At 40.6% G+C, this 16,444-nt stretch overlaps 1 protein-coding gene across 1 annotated transcript in view; it reads right to left on the reverse strand.

Annotated features, from left to right (window-relative positions):
- SLIT3 (slit guidance ligand 3) overlaps positions 1-16,444 on the reverse strand; it is a 467,475-nt gene that overhangs the window by 135,615 nt on the left and 315,416 nt on the right. Inside the window, exons 11-12 of the mRNA XM_041488030.1 lie at positions 14,331-14,402; positions 5,368-5,439 (exon numbers count right to left, since the gene is read on the reverse strand). Of these exons, the coding sequence (XP_041343964.1) occupies positions 5,368-5,439; positions 14,331-14,402 (144 nt within the window). The remainder of the gene's footprint in view (positions 1-5,367; positions 5,440-14,330; positions 14,403-16,444) is intronic.

Genomic DNA, 16,444 nt, shown 5'->3' on the forward strand with positions numbered 1-16,444 from the left:
AAGATTTTATATATCACTTAAAGCCCAGATCACTATGGGGAAGAGAAGAGACTACTGTGCTATTAAAGACTTGCAAATGGAAAACTGCACTTTCTTTATTCTGACATTTCTGTACTGTTTACATAGCTGGTTAATGTATTTATGTATACAACAGTGCAATGTATACAATGCCAAATAATGGAATTGATGGACATTCTGTTGTTTTTAAATACTCTGTATGAGTTTGTACATCACAGCATTCTCTTTGAGATTCTATCAAGCCCCAAAAGTACACAATAAATAATTGGTAGATCCTGCTTTAAGCTCTTCAGTACTGGCATTCGGTTTAGAATTACAAATTGACACAAGCACTTCAAACTTGGCAAATCCACCATGAAGATACTTTTCAAGCAACCTCACCAGAAAAGAGCTGGAGATATCAACTATCTGCCTTATTCATCACAGAAAAAAACAGCATAAAAACCAAGTTACAAAAAAATAAGAATCACTCAAACCAAAATTTGACCAGTTGAATTTTGGGAAGACTGATGATAGCAGTTTCTGAAAGTACACACATGATTTGGCACTTCATACAAGTCTCTTTTAGGGTCAGCTGAAGTTGCAAATATTATATGCAGTTCCAGTTTTAACTCAGGTTAGATGACTGATAATTTGTCACCACTTTTGACATCACTTTATCTGTCAATATGTCAAACTCCAGGCACCAATGTGATTGCTGGTCCTTTCCAACTGCAGCATTGAGTTTTCCCTAATGACCAGATATTAGGTGGAGGAGAAGGCTGTCAGCTTCTGGCTTCATTTTTTTGAGAGAGAAACACAACAAGCCTCTGATTTTAATATATATGTACCACAGGAATAGATCTCCTGATGTTTAGCAACATCAAAACAGAACCCACCATGGGGATTTTTCTTGCTCAGTAAAACATGGGGATCACAAGCAGAAGATTTAGGATCAACGCTCCTGAGCACTTGTATGATTAGTAACTATGCAAAGTAAATTTCCTCACGGAAAAGGATTTATTGAAAACTGATACTTGCCAGACATTTGAAAAATGAGACTTCATCCTTCATATTATTCTGCTCTGCAGCCTCTTTAAAGAGCAGAGATTTTGTGGTAGCTGCTTGTTCCAGGAAGCAGAGCGCCGCGACGCGCACGGCGAGCGGCTGCAGCAAAAGGCTGCCAGAATGTTTGTTTTAAACTGGTTGCAGGGAGGGAAGTGTGTTACTTAGATATGACAAATATCACAAACTCGGTGCCCATGGTGATGCCTTGTGAAGGCTGACCTAGAAGAGAGACTAGGTGGAGCTAAAGAATGAAGTTGGGATTTATTAAGAGGCCTCAATGGATCCACCTTGGGCAGCACAACCCAAAATGGCCACAAAATGGATGGCCAGTCACAGGGTGTCACACTTTTATCAGTTCTGCTCCATTTGCATATTGGAGTTAATTGTCCAATTACAATTAGCCCATGAAGCCCCATCCTTCTTTTTTTCTCTCTTTGGTCTACCATTGTTTATGCTCTTGGGCCTGAGATGTGGATCACTTGTCCTTGGTCCCCAGCTGGAGAAGGAATTGTTTTGTCTCCCTACTCTGTGGAGAGCGCTCACTATCCTCTTAATATGAAGCCTAGACTTACAGACTAAAGCAGAATAGAATCTGAAAAATATCAAAGCTAAACCTGAGGCATCAGTGGCTGCTGTTGGGTTTATCTGTCCCAGGGCTGCCCCAAGGGAAGGAGCTGCAGGGTCGTGCTGAGCCCCTCTGCAGTGACTGGCAGCACCTTGGCAAGCTCAGGGGCTCCTGTGAGAGCCTGTCCACATTCCAGAGGAACTCAAGGACAGGTGAGCAGGACATTTAAATGTCTTCCAGTTTCTAGAAAGCCCAAGGTCAGTTGAAGGTCTCCTGGACTAACCATCCTCAGCTAATGGTTACTCCAAAACTTCCACCTTAAGCTGAAGCCTTGCCCATTGTTTTGGTATTTAAATGCAAGAAATGAAAACAATTAAATTAATCAAACACTGTTTCACAGCTTGGATGCATCCCCCAAGAAAATGAAAGTTTCCATTCACTGTATTAAAAAAACCCACAAAAGCTAAAAAAAAACAGTTATCCCTTTCTGGAAAACAGCACAAATCTCTCAAACCCAAATTGACCTAAAATTCCCAGAAGGCACTTGATACAGCCTGCTGAAAAGAAGAACGTATGAGGACAGGGTACAGTAGCTACAAAGCTTTCTATCATCCTCTCCTCTGGCACCTTCAAACAGGAGAAGGAAAACTACAACGTCCAAGAAAAGCTTCTGCTCCACAGAACAGATGTGTAGCTGGACCTGAAGAATGATTTTTGCTGCTCTGTTGGATACCACTGCTTAGAAAACACATAAGATTTGTGAAATCAGCAATTTAACAAAAATCCAATTGCAATTATTTTTGTGGGTAACGTTAACTACTTAAGGTATTTACTTATAATGAAAACTTCAGAAACAACATTTTGAATGAAACCCATAGGGTTTAAAAAAAGCCCAACAAAACCACACCCTAATCCCTCAATGAAAATCCTCCAAACCCTTATTATCTAACCACGCCTAGTTATTTTCTTGCCAAATATAATATAATACTGGCTTACCACCTCTGCCTTATAGGGCAGAAATGTGGAATGCTGATGCCAGCCAGGTTGTCTAAAACTTGTTCTGAATTCATTTCCCCTACACCAAAGTCAAACAGGACACTTGAAGATGTGGCCATGCCTGAAATGGGAACCCCTCTATCCAGCTCCTGACACCAGTGGTGCTGTCTGAAGGTGTTAGGCCCTTACAGAGAACAATTCAGCCAGAATACAGAATAATCCTGGCCTATATTGTGACAGTATATTTAAACTGAAGACTAATTACATGTCTGATAAACTCTGATAAGTTATATTCAAAGCAATTAATAACAATATTATCTGTTTTGAAATATCACAGTAATTATTTTTTTCCTTTTAAATAATATATTTTCTTTCTAAATAATAGTTTTTCCTTCTAAATAATACAGGACCCACAAGGACTCCCTTTTTCTTACTGTGTCCTGCTTTATCATAAAGCCAGTACATTTTCTAAACTGCTCCTGCTCCAGCTCAGGAAATCAGACAGGCTACCAGGATACCTTAATCAGAGTGTTCTTATCAGAGTGTCTCCAGACTAATAAGAAGAAATCCAATCTAGTGTCCACGGAACACTAAATTAGATCTAATCATAAGGCACTCTTCCAATTCTTCAACAGCAGGTCTAAGACCAACAAATGCCATTTATTTTTTTTTAGTAGCCATTAAAATACTACAAGCTATCCCAGAACAGCTGCTTCAAAGCTACAGTCCAAAAAGCTGCAGACATTTGTTTGCATTTAAAACATGATCATTCAATGCTCTCTTTGCCAAAAGATACTTTACATACAAACACTCTCAAGAAGACCCTGGAAGGCTCCAGGGTCATGGTATTTTGGGAATCCCAAAACAGGGCAACCTACTTACATTGTCTCAGCTTGAGAATCTTTAAATAGCTGGAGCACAACACCTTTCAGCAGTTCCCTGGCACAAAGATTTTGTTTCCTTAATAACAAGGCATCACTTCAGCCAATTCTGACTAAAAACAATTGTATCTTGTGTTAAATACGCACTTCACTAAAGGCCTGCTCCACATGCATGCTAGCACTGTTCTGTGAAGGAGTTAAAAATTGTTTAATGCCTTTTGCAGAAGTTCTAGACCAATATTTTTATAGGACACGGTGATCCATGTGTTGAGTGATTTTCTTATTTATGTTTTTCTCCTGGGAAGGCTTCTATCTGTAAAGTGTCCTGGATGAGACAGAACAAGTCTTGAAGAGTATCACTTCAAAATTACAACTGTAAAATATTTGGGTTGGGGAGGATGCTTTTAAATCTCATATTTTTTAAAATACAGTTTTTTCTCAAAGTAGGATGAGCCCCAGCTCCTCTGCACTTTTGTAATTATTGTCCTCACACCTGGCAAACCATCCCCAAAATTTCTCTTACTGCTCAGGCACAGAAACACTGAAGTACCAGAAAACTTGTGAGGTTTGGGGCAAGAGAGAGGAAAGAAGCTCCCAGAAAAAGGTGCACAGGGTGAGGATAAAGCGATGGGCAGCTCCCCACGGCCCCAGCTCAGGGACTGGCACAGCCGAGCCAAAGGGGCTCCTGCCTGCCCTGCTCTGGGACAGGGCGGTCCAAGTCTGCAATTAAGGTCTTATGGATAAATTACACATCTGAGTAGTCCTTCACTCAGCATAGAGAGTCATTTCACTGACTTCATTTTACTTGTTTGGCTTTGCTCATGAATGCTGATCTAAACCTAAGCTTACTTTGATAACCCAAATAAGGGCAGCAAAGGCTGCAATCACAGCGACACATCCAATGGCAAGGACAATCTTGGGGAAATTCATTTCTGGCTACATCAGGATTGTCAGAAAGGTTTCAAGTGACATGCCTAAAAGCTATTTCAGATTCTATATTAAATATGATTTACTGTTTGGGGTGGAGGGCTGCATGTGACATAAAGCAGAATTGACTCACTTTTGATACCTCACCTTTATTTTTGGAGTGCCTCATCCATGATGGTAATCACAACATTACGAATAAACATTAAACTCACTTCCCTGCTGCTCCCTCTACTGACTGGCTGAACTCCTTCCCTTTGAAGGAATTACTGGTTCCCAATGTGATCATGGAGACAAGAGTGAGTGAAATTTGCAATTTCACATTTGGCTTGGGAAATCTTTTCCGCTCAATTAATGCATAATGAATATCTCTCTATATATCTTACCCTGATCATGACTGCAAGTTAAATCACACATGGCATAAAATACCTTAAATAACAATATACTGTCAAATCATTTCTCTTGCAGCTAAGCCCCATCTGACATCATAAGAACGTGGAACTGAGCACAAGTTGGAGCAGAGCTCTCACGTTGCCCTTTCACTTGCCCCAGCAGGTCCTTGCAGCACAGAAGCCCTCAAGGATCCAGACATTGAACCACAAGTGCTAAATGTGTAAAAACAATCAGATGGCATCCCCACCCACGCATCAGCCGGTGACCAAATTTCCTTTCTTGGACAGAGTCTTTCATTTCCTCCCCACACTTAAATCCTCCGTGTCTATTATCCATTATACACACTCTGCTATAAAACTGTTGACACCTTCCTTTTTTAGTTTTTTCAGCCCTTGCCTCCCTCTTGCCTGACACAGAAAAACAACAGACTAGCACATCCCAGTGAGTTTTCAATGAAAAAGGTGGTTCTATTAATGTCACTACTGAAAGAACAGTAAATCTAGCTAGTCAGTAAAATAAAGAAGAGGAAGGGATCATACTCACAGCAGCTGCAGAGACACAAGATCATCAAAAAGGCCCTGGGGAATCTCCGTGATCTTGTTTCCATAGAGCACTCTGAAAGATTCAGGAAGACAAAATAAATCTTAAATTACAGCCCAGTTTAGTGTCCTCCCACATCTCTGCATTATCATCTTTATTGATCATGGCGCACCATGTCCAGGATCTGTGGGCATTTCATTTAACCACTGATCTCATTTTCTTTTCAGAGAGCACATGGCATTAAATGAGTCGTTATGATTCAGGCTTCGTCTGGTGTTGGAAGGCATTTTTAATGTAGAAACTGGACATCATCCAAAAACTGTATCTGAAATATTTTTCATTCTGTTAAAGGATTTTTTTTCCATCCTCTTTAGAAATATTTTAGCCACTGAAAGGCACATTGTCTGATGCAAAACCCTAGAATTCTGCTCAGTAATACTGAATTTAAAAGCCAGAGAGCACAAGCTGGTTGTCGATAAAATTTCATATAACTGAGTCTCTTAAGATACAGTAATTGGCATGAAATGTGACACAGGCATCATTGGATAAAATATTACAGCTTCACCAGCTGCTGTTACCATTTCAATGAACTAATATAAAGAAATTTATCCTGAACTGGAAATAGACATATATTTCAGGAACTCAAAAATAATTTAGGTATAGCTTAGCTATAAAAATCAGTAAAGCTTTAATAACAAAAATGAGAGTCACTGTGTATATTTAATCAACCATAAATATATGACCCGATATCTATGATTCAGTTTTCACATTAAATATATTTCATATTTTAAATGGAGAAATGCACATATATTATCTTTAGAAGTTGAAGGAAGGGAGAGGAGAGACAGAAGCACCATTATGCTGAGATGTGTTACCCAGTGATCAGAACAAAATCATGTATGACAGGAACACCAGAGATTCAATCATGGCTGAAGTATGAGCTCATGTCATTTCTGCAGGTCGGTATCATTTGTAAAAACCAGAGAGTGGCTGAGGAGCTTTTGTGAGTCCTGGTAAAAGGGAAGATGATGAGGCTCTCTCTGACAACATTTTGCCTTACCTAAACATTTTAAACAGGGAAAAAACCAGAATGTATGTAATTTTTATGCTCTAGGACATGGCAAATGGTTATAAACCAGCAAATGCCAAAACTCTGCTGCTTGTGTGTCACTAAATTTGTTGCTTCCCTCACTTTTTAATGTGGAACAATAGGCTGGCAATGAATCAAAAGACCATGTGAGGCTTGGATGTTGGCTGAAATCCTGGCTTACCCTGCCTGACAACGTTTGAAATATTAGGAAGAGTTGAACATGCTGAAAAAGAAACTCTTAGCACGGCAGACCATTTCCAATACCCCCTGGCCTTCCCAGAGCATCACCACTTCAGTTTACTCTTCATCAGTCACTGGGAGTCCATCACCCCTGTGGGAGCCTTCCCAGAGCAGCTCATTTCTGAGCCTAAACACAGTAACACCATTTAAATACCAAAAGCTAAACTGAAACCCAATTTTTCATTACTTTTGCAGTTTAGCAGGAACTGAAGTGCTCCTCAAGAAACTCAGGGTCATCCAGCATTCTATTTTCTCCAAACAAATTTAACAATTTCTCTATCTAGTACAGAGTCAGGAGGTGTTTGTAATGTGCTGCTCCCATTAGTATTTCTTGTGAGCAATGAATGCTTCCAAATTTTTCTGATTGTTTCTTAACTTCAGCTTCAGAAAACACACACAATTTCCTATTTCAACAAAATGTAATGCAATACGTGAAGATTTTTATAATCTGTCCAAAGCTGGACAGAAATGGTGGCTGAACTTGGAAAGGTTTAACAGGATCATTTAGACAGAACATCCAAGTCCATGGATTTCACTGGGCTCTAAACCAACACGTGAAAGGTTGACTCACAGATTTCTTTCTGCACAAAGATGTGTTCACCTGTATTAAGAAGCAAAAGCAAAACTTCCGCAAATACAATATTTGTAAAAGGTTAAAACATCAATGCCCACAGAAGCCAGTATGACTCCTCTTCACCTCCCAGTCTTTCTGCAAAACCTTTCTTTAGCTTTCTTTAGCTTTAGTGTGTCATCTGTAGACTGAGTTTAGACTGCAAACTCTGGGATGTCAGAGCAATATATTCCTTAGTTTGGTGAAGGAGCAGGATCATCAGTGCTCATCAATAATGCACAGTACAACTGCAAAGAGGAATTGAGAAGCTAAGTTTTACAAAGTGCCCATGGAAAACTAAGGGCACTCCAGCCTAAGGGTTATTCTGGCTGTAGAGGTAAAACAAAACCTTAAAGAAATATCAACACTCTTGTCCTATGGCACTACTGAATGCAAATATCAAAATAAGACCTTCAGAGCAATTTTTCTTTTTTAATTTGAGAGTCAGAAGGTCATAGTGTAGTGTGCTACTGAACTTTAAACCTTGGTTGTGTTTATACATCTTCTGTATTATTTTGAGCAAAATAGATCGAAGTAGCTTATAAAATAAAGCAAAGCTCTGATTTTTAGAAGCCATGAAAAGGAAAATAAGCATTTTCCAAACTAATTTGGCTTATGTGCATGTGGCACATTAGCATTCAAACAGATTAGCAGCTAAACAAAAGTCAGTATGAGAGCTCAGGCACTTGTCTCTAATTCATATTCATGTTCAGCACTGCACAGAGCCAAATGAGCTCATGCCATGCCAGGGCTGCAGGCAAACGGGGCAGCACAGGGAGGGCAGCTCTGCCCTGCAGCTCCTCAGTGCAGCTCTCACTGCCCTTTGCTGCAGGGAACAGCACAAAAAACCTGTTTTGCCCAGAGTTCTCTGTCTGTCAGCCAGGAGAGAACGCTCCCACCGAGGAGCATCACCTGGCCGGCTCCTGCTCGGACGCAGCTGCCGTGCCCTGGGCAGGGCTGGGCTGGTGGGAGCAGCCGGGCTGGGAGCCCTGCAGCCACAGGAAAACACAGAAAAACCCACAAAAAACAAACAAACTAAAAAAAACCCCAAACACCCAAAAAACCCACAAAAGAAAACAGAAAAAAAAACAACCAACAAAAACAAAACAACAAAAAAACCCAACAAAAAAATCACAAAACAAAACAAAAAAACCAACCAACCACAGAAAAAAAACCAAACCAAAACAAAAAGAACCAAAAAACCAAACCAAAAAACATCAAACCAAACAAAAAAAAAACAAACAAACAACTAAACAAAATAAAAACAAACAAACACACACCAACTTTAAAAAGCCATATAGGAGGAAACATGACCAATTTGATTCAAGAACTTCATTTAAATCTCTAGTGCTTTTACCAGCTGAGGTAAATTTTAGGAGATTTGCCCTTTGGCATTACAAGTTCTAAAAATGGTGTTCACTTGCTTCCCCCACACGTGTTGCAGGACACGCAGGTGTCCTGGCTAACGTGCAAGCTTGGCACAGGAACACAACCCTTCTTCTATCCCAAAGCACCTGAAATTTTAGACACAAAGCATTTTTTTTAAAATTAAAAACACACTAACAAAGTTAACATATAATAAAAATAAAAGTACTTCAGCAATTGCTGCCAATAGACAGTGAACCAGTGAATTAGAACATTAATTTGAACACAAAAATATTACAAAGTTTTTTTTTTGTGTGGGCTCCTGATTCTTCACTGGCTCCTCATCTTTAGGAGAGTAAGTGAGCCACGGGTCTGACAAATACCACAGCACATAAAGCACAAACCCCTGGCAGCACCGCAAGCTTTGGAAATCCCTGGGAGCAGCACCCTAAAGAGTCATTATGGACCTTCAACAAGAAGTTATACAAATATAAAACAGCCACAAATGAGGCACTGTGCTGCTTCAGCCTGATTCTGGCATCATATTTTAATAGTCCCCTAACGATGTATCTATCCCAAGACATATTAGATATTAAATTTCCAATTAAATAATTAATTGTTACTACTAAGCTTCAAGTTTTGCTGTTTAACCCATGATATTCTAAAATAGAGATTAAACAGTGAAAACAATCACTGCATAGACTGATCTGCAATTCTGGGACACACCACACGCAAAGAAAGCACAGGAAGCACACGTAGCCATAAGTATGTTGGGTGACAATATAATCAATGATGGACTAAACCTTCGGTAGAAGGGTCCTAAAACATGAAATTTACGCTGATTCTTCACAGTCTCTATCCATTCTGACTTCTTGCACCATTTTAAAAAGCGGGAATTTGCACTGACTTTACCACTACACGGCCTTTAAGATGCACTGAAGTTTAACATGCCACCTTCGAAGGGTGTGAAACAATAATTGCTGTGTTCTTTCTTTTATGTCTCTGCTCCTCAGCTTCCTTACTTGCAAATGTAGTTGCAATTTAGCTGCTTCATTAAGTCAGATCACAGAATACAGAGATTTTCCCCTTGAAGGTGACACAGAGTTTTTTGAGGTATGAAAGCCTAGCACAGAATCCCTTACTTTAGACCATATGGTTTCCAGCTAAGTGTTCCTTTATTTTGGCTGGGCTGAAACATTCTTACTGAAGTGTCAAATTGTGACTTTATGCAATGTCTTTTTCAGTCCTCAGAATGCTTTTAACTTTCCTTCAGACTGTGAAAACAATTCTCGCTAGGAAGAATTATATTTCCCAAGCTATGTACAATGGCACAGGCTCAACACGAATTCAGGTTTTCAGAAGAGGACGAATTGATAGGGATAAAAACAGCAATAAATTTCTAATATCTAAAAGAAACTTAGACTTGTAATTTTTTTTCCCCCTGCACTATTTCATATTTCTTCAGAACAAGCTAAGCTAAATAAATCACAGTGAAACTATCCAAAGCAATTTGTTACCTTAAAATAAGTTTGTCAGCTATTGCAATAGACAGTGTTTTATTGCAGATTTCAAATCACCACGAATGACACCCCATACATCATCACCCAGGAGATGATGGTCTAAATGCGACTGCTATGTCAAAACCTAAGCTGTCTCTTGTCTTTGTGCCCAGGCTGATCTAAGCTTTTAAAGTGTTCACTAGCTTAATTCAGTATATGAACAAAACCAAAGGAATTCTCCCTCTGCAATAGTCTAAAACTTATTGATGCAGTTTAACACCCTGAAGGCTCAGACTGTTTTGTCATATCTCATAAAATGTCCACAGACAGTCTGGATATGGCCTTCCAAACCTGCATTTGTGGGAGCTTTACTGACCCCAGGAATCACATGTATCTCTGATACTATTAACAATAACCAAATGCGGATACAATTCTCTCACCAATACCAGACAGATTCTGGGTTGATTAAATGGAAAATTAAATTACTTTAGAAAGTGCGTGCAGCAATCTTGAAACACGAAGCTATTGCTATTGTCCCCGATGCTCTGGGCTGTTATTAACCACTCCAGCTCCTGCAAAAGCCCTGCTATCCATGGAACACAAACACCAGGTACCACAAACAATGTTTCTCTAACTTTTCCTTCAAATTCAGGTAATACATTCCTTTGCAACCAACCAATTCTGCCACACTTCTCAATGCAGGGATACTATTTGCTCTCACACTTTTATGAAGGAAGTATTGTATGGCAAGACTAATTCTTCCAGCACAACAAGAAGAAAAGGAAAAGCCAGGAAACCCCAGGAAAAAGAAGGGAAAAGTTCTTAAAGCATAATGATTCCAGTTCCTTATTCTGTAACAACCAGTAAAAAAAAAAAAAAAAAAGAAGTGATGTGCTTCCCCTAATGTTTCTAAGTAGAAATTTCTTGTTCCAAAGAAAAATATGAATAGGGAACAAAATCCATTGTAAAATGGGCATAGAGAAAATAACTTATTTCTTCCTGAATGTGGGTAATGAAGAAGTCTTGAGTACCCTACAGGAAAAAAACTTGCCTTTCTTTTGCTAAATGCAGAGAAAATCCAAGGTAGAAATGCTTGCTTTCCAGTACAATAATTTTGTGTCCTGTTTGACTCCCACAGGTGAATTTCTTATTAGAGAAAATATACAGATTTGCAATAAAAAAAAGTATGACCTGCTAGCACATGGATCACTTAGCACTTTAAAAAGATTTAAGTTTTACACATTTTAGAGGAAACAGATTCTGTTATAAACATTCCTATGTTTGAAAACTGCAATACACTTTTTTTCCTACCATCTCAACACAGGTACAACAGGCAGAGTACTCTGAGAAGCATTTCTGCCTGGAAACACCAAGGCAAGCTGACTTCAGAGAAAGCAGAGCAGAACTCACTAAATCCAGGCCTGCATTAGGCAGGCAGACTAACAACGCTGGCTGCCTTCCAGAGGAACACTCTGGCTCCCCAGACCCACAGGGAGCACTGTGATTGCATGCAAGCAGGGAGCAGAGCGAGGAGCACAAAATGGGAATAAAAACAGATAAAAAAAGCACAAGGATATTAGATTGTACAGCAGCACTCCATTTTTAATGGCAACCATGGTGCTTACTCTCATTTGTGCATTAATACTTTCCCCTCATTTCTTCTGGTTGGAACTCAGTTGCAAAGTCCAGCTGCTCTGTACCTCAGTGATGTCTCATTAAAATTTATGCACCAATCACACCTGAGTGAGGTGCAGGAACAGAAAGAGTTGTTCCTTGTATGCAGAGCAGCGTTCCTTCAGGGCACACAGCTGAGTGAACTTACTGGGGCACCCAAAAGACTGAGCTGCTAAAAGGAAAAACACTGGTAAGCCACTGTCTCACTTCATTGCTGCCCTTGTTCCTTCCCCTCTGGCAGTGTCATTGGGAGGGCTGGCACCTCCAAGGAGTCCTCTTCTCTTGCACTTGTCTTTCTGTGCCTGCCTGAGCTGGGCTGGTGGCTGTGGAAAAGTTCAGACAAAAGATACTCTGCTTCTCAGGGGTAGAAACCTGGGGAAGCTTTCTTCAGAGAAACTCAGATTCTGCTGACCAGCATGTCATCTTGCTCCATAAAGGTATCTAGGGCTCGGAAACTGAAAGAACTACAGAGAGGAACCTGCCAGGTCTGAGTGACAGGTCATGAAAAATGAGAGATCTAACCATGGCTTGGCAGCTATAGGGAAAACATTTTTAAGACCTTCCTGTAGTGAACAGCAGGGGCAAAACCTTTCAAAAGAAAGTAAAAACACAGCAGGCAACTGGCCCTAGAGAAGGAGGCTGATAATTTCAAGACTGGGGTTGATACTGTCCTAGAAACAAGGCTGCCAAGGAGAGGAGAAACTGTGTTTTACAGCTTTACAGTCTGTGGTGGAGGGAAACTGAGGCAACCAAAGGAAAGATTTGGAGGCAGTTCCCTTTGCTGCGCATCTCATCTCCCTGCCATAACCTACTGGCATTAACTTAAGCACTGTTTTTCCCACTTGGATATGAACACATTCAAACATCATTTATTTAACATATTGCCCTGGATGACTGGGCAGAGAATACACAGCCATGTCACTTGCTTCTGTCTGCAAGTCAAAACACCATAAACTCCTGCCCAGTTTATATTCTCATTTCCTCTCTGTCCACTCTGATGTGTTTTGTCCCACACTCCTGAGGCCACCTGGGGGTATCTGAATTAACTGTGCTAAAGCTGAATAAATTCTGCCTTGGGAAGTGAAGCCCAGTGGAAATGTCTTGCCCATCCAGCTCACTCCTAGCCAGGAGGTTTGCCAGGACCAGGAAGCTGCAGCACTGCAGCATCAGCAGTAGTTTCACACTAAGCCAAAACTGTAGCCTTCAGTAAATGTCACTCTCTTGCTGAATGATTTCCAGACAGCAGTGAGGGATTTGACCATTTCCACAGCATGTTGAATAACACCGCCTGAACTATTTAACAAACACCAGCAACACTTAATATATACTTCTGGCATTCTCCCAGCTGGATTCAGGGCACAAAAAAGGGCCAATCCTTCTGCATTCTGGCTCACAGGTTTACTGCAACATGTTAGTTTAGTACTTAATAACTTTCTGATATTCTTCTAGCCAAAAAATTATTCAGTTTCTCAGAATTATCCAGTATTCAGAAAATAAATGTATGTCAGCTTGTAGAAACAAACTACAGTTTTTAAGAACCAAGCTGGGTTGTATGAATATTAATGAGATAATTGTCTCCATACTGTTTTTAAAATTAACACAGGTAAATATCATTCTAGTTGTGTTTCCCTCTTCCCTCAACGTGGCGCCTTCTACCACTCTATTCTAGTTTATCCTCAATATGCAGCTTCTGACCTTATATTGCTCGTTTTACCCATTAAAAGCTCAACTGTTTTAATAGTGCTGTGGGTACCTAGGCTGAAATACAGCTGCATGTAAATTCAACTTGGTGCTAAATCAGTTTTCTGTGTTCTATAAGGAGAAACAAACAGCTGTCAAGAGATCCCACCTTCCTTTTATCTCCTGTATGAAATCATATTTTAGTCCCCTTCCAGCTTAATAAAGCAGTAATTACAGCTAAGGCATATAAACATTTTCTTATGATTTGGTCCTTCCCTAACTAGTCTGAAGAAAACAAGACAAACCAAAACCCACCACTACAAAAAAAAACCCCAAAAACTAAAACAAAAACCAATCAAAAAACCCCCACACCACAAAAAATCAAACAAACCAGAAAACTCCAAAGAGAATGTAATTTCTTTACTACAGAAGAAAAATCCAGTATGAAAATATTTCCCCAACTCTTCCCTGATTAACAGCACCAATCATGCCTAAGGTGAGGTTTCGGTGTGCCATGAGGAGTGTGGGTGCATGGAGCAGCCTGCAGGTGCACGGGTACAGAAGATTGAATAATGCACTGATTTGAAGTGCAGAAGTCAGCAGCCTTATGAGAGACTTGTAGACAGTTCTCCTTTCTGAACTTCATTTTTCATTTACAAAATTTTTCATTTACAAAAGATCAGATGCTTCACACAAGCTGGCAGTTGCACACAGAAACATATGTTCCCCCAGACAGCACATTATCATTTTTATTCCTCTTACATGCAAGCTCTCCCCAAATGCCCATTCAGTTCTATTTTCTACTTACAATGAAATGAGAGATTTCAAGCCTTTGAAAGCATCAGGTGCAATGTCAGTTATTTGATTCTTGCTGATGTCTCTGTGAAAAGAAAGAAGGATTAAAAAAAAGGTTAGTAAACAGGAATTTAATGAAAATATTTTAGCTGTATTGGAAGAACACGCTTGATATAAAAACAGAAGTAAATGATCATATTATCTCAGAGAAGTTATGAACTATGTAAGAGCAGAGAAAGGCAAATTCTAGGAGGGATCAGAAAACATCAGCCAGTATGACAGGCCACAGCCTCAATAGAGAACACCCTTCTTAATAAGGGCTTTGATTTTATGGATGTTAAAAAAAGGTTTTTACAAAGAAAACAGTGACGCTGATGAAACCATCCCAAAGCCATTAATACTGGAGGTGGCACTGCAACCCTCCTCAGGCAGGAGGGGCAGCCCATGGCAAAGCACAAAGGTGGTCTGAGCACTGCAGAGCAGGCACGGAGGGCCAGCTTGGTCAGAGCAGAGCGCATGGTGCAGTGCCCAGCCCCTGGTCCCAAAGCAGGGCGCTCAGCACTGCTCCTCTGAGGTCTGGCCTTTAACAGCCTCGAAAAAACAAGCAGCACAAAATGCACTCAGCATTGATCTGGTGAAGTTCAGACACCGGAGGAAGCCTTCAGGCAGCTGAATGGGAGTTGTGGAGCTCTGAAGGCAGCAGCACTGGGGTCCCCCCAGCCCACTGCAGACCCTGTCAGGGAGCCCAGGGAGATTCCACCCTTTGGCTGTGCTGTGAGTGGGACTGACTCAGTACTGCCTGCTGGATTTTTAAAGTTAAGTGTGTTCCTGGTTTGGAAAATACTCTTCAATTTGAATCATAACCATCCCAGACAAAGAAGGTAAAGACAGACTGTGCCACAGTAACTTTATACAAGGAGCCCAACTTACTACACTTGGCACCCAGGCACTCAGAGCTGGGGGCCTCATCGTGACTGTCACTGTCACCCAGACTTTCTGTGCATCAGCTCAACCAGGTGCTGAGCTGGGACACAACCTTCAGCCACCTCACTGCACTCCCTGATAGCTGATATCAGCTTGTGTCAGTAGTATCAGATCTCTTCACTGACAGCTGCAGCAGTACAGTATTTCATGTACATCTTCACTGATATTTCCAATGGGGCATGTGCTATGGATCCACGTAGACTCTAGATAAAACATCACTTGAATGAGAACTTACTAATCAGAAAGTAAAGAGGTTTTCCATTCCCTACATCTTTTGAGTTATAAATTATGTTGGTTAAATTTTTAATGAGGTCCTCAAACTCTGCCAAAAATCACAGGGAAAGGAGAGTTTGCTGAACAACAACAAACACCTGAAAAGGGGGATCTAGTTTTTGACTGAAGTATTTCAGCAGTGTTTTAGTTTCAGCATTCCCACCCTTGCTCTCTCCCCTTGCCTGGACCCTAACGAGTGTGTGACTGATGGTGCCTGAACGTGCAGGAACGCCACGCTGGGCTCGGCACTCTCACTTCATGCAGATGCACTACAATCAGCATTAGCAGATAATTAGACACATTATTTCCTTTTCATTAGAGCCCAAGTTCCACTGCTGTCGGATAAGGAGGCTCCATCTCCCTCCGACTTGACTGAGAGAGAGAGATTCAGTTTTGTCCTGGTATTTCTGTTCCCTGTGTTTGGCCTGCTTTGGTGAGATTGTCCTATTCTGTCTTTCATTTACATCAAGACAGAGAGGCTTTTCTACGCTGCACAACTTGGATAATTTAGATGCCATAAGGCTCATTTTCTTAGTTTAGGGTATCTCAGAATCACTCAGGGGAAGCGTGCCCCTTCAACTGGAAATGTAATAAAATTATCAGGATTGCACTCAGGCAGGGATGATATCAGTCACCTCAGACTCCCTCTCTGCACCCCTGACAGCATGATAGAAATCTCTGAAAAGGTTGTTGCACACACCTTGGAGGGTGGCTGTGCTCAGTCACCAGCTGGGGACATAAATTGATTTTGACTTTGCACCAGAGGAGCAAGGATACCCTGCAAGTTGCTGAGTAACACATGACTGTATGGCTTAAATGTCTTCACTGTAAAAGGTTTTGAAGCAAAACAGATTTATTTTTAGATGCAGC

The sequence above is a fragment of the Pyrgilauda ruficollis genome, unplaced genomic scaffold, assembly GCF_017590135.1.
Source record: "Pyrgilauda ruficollis isolate IOZ18807 unplaced genomic scaffold, ASM1759013v1 scaffold86, whole genome shotgun sequence".
Lineage (NCBI taxonomy): Eukaryota > Metazoa > Chordata > Aves > Passeriformes > Passeridae > Pyrgilauda > Pyrgilauda ruficollis.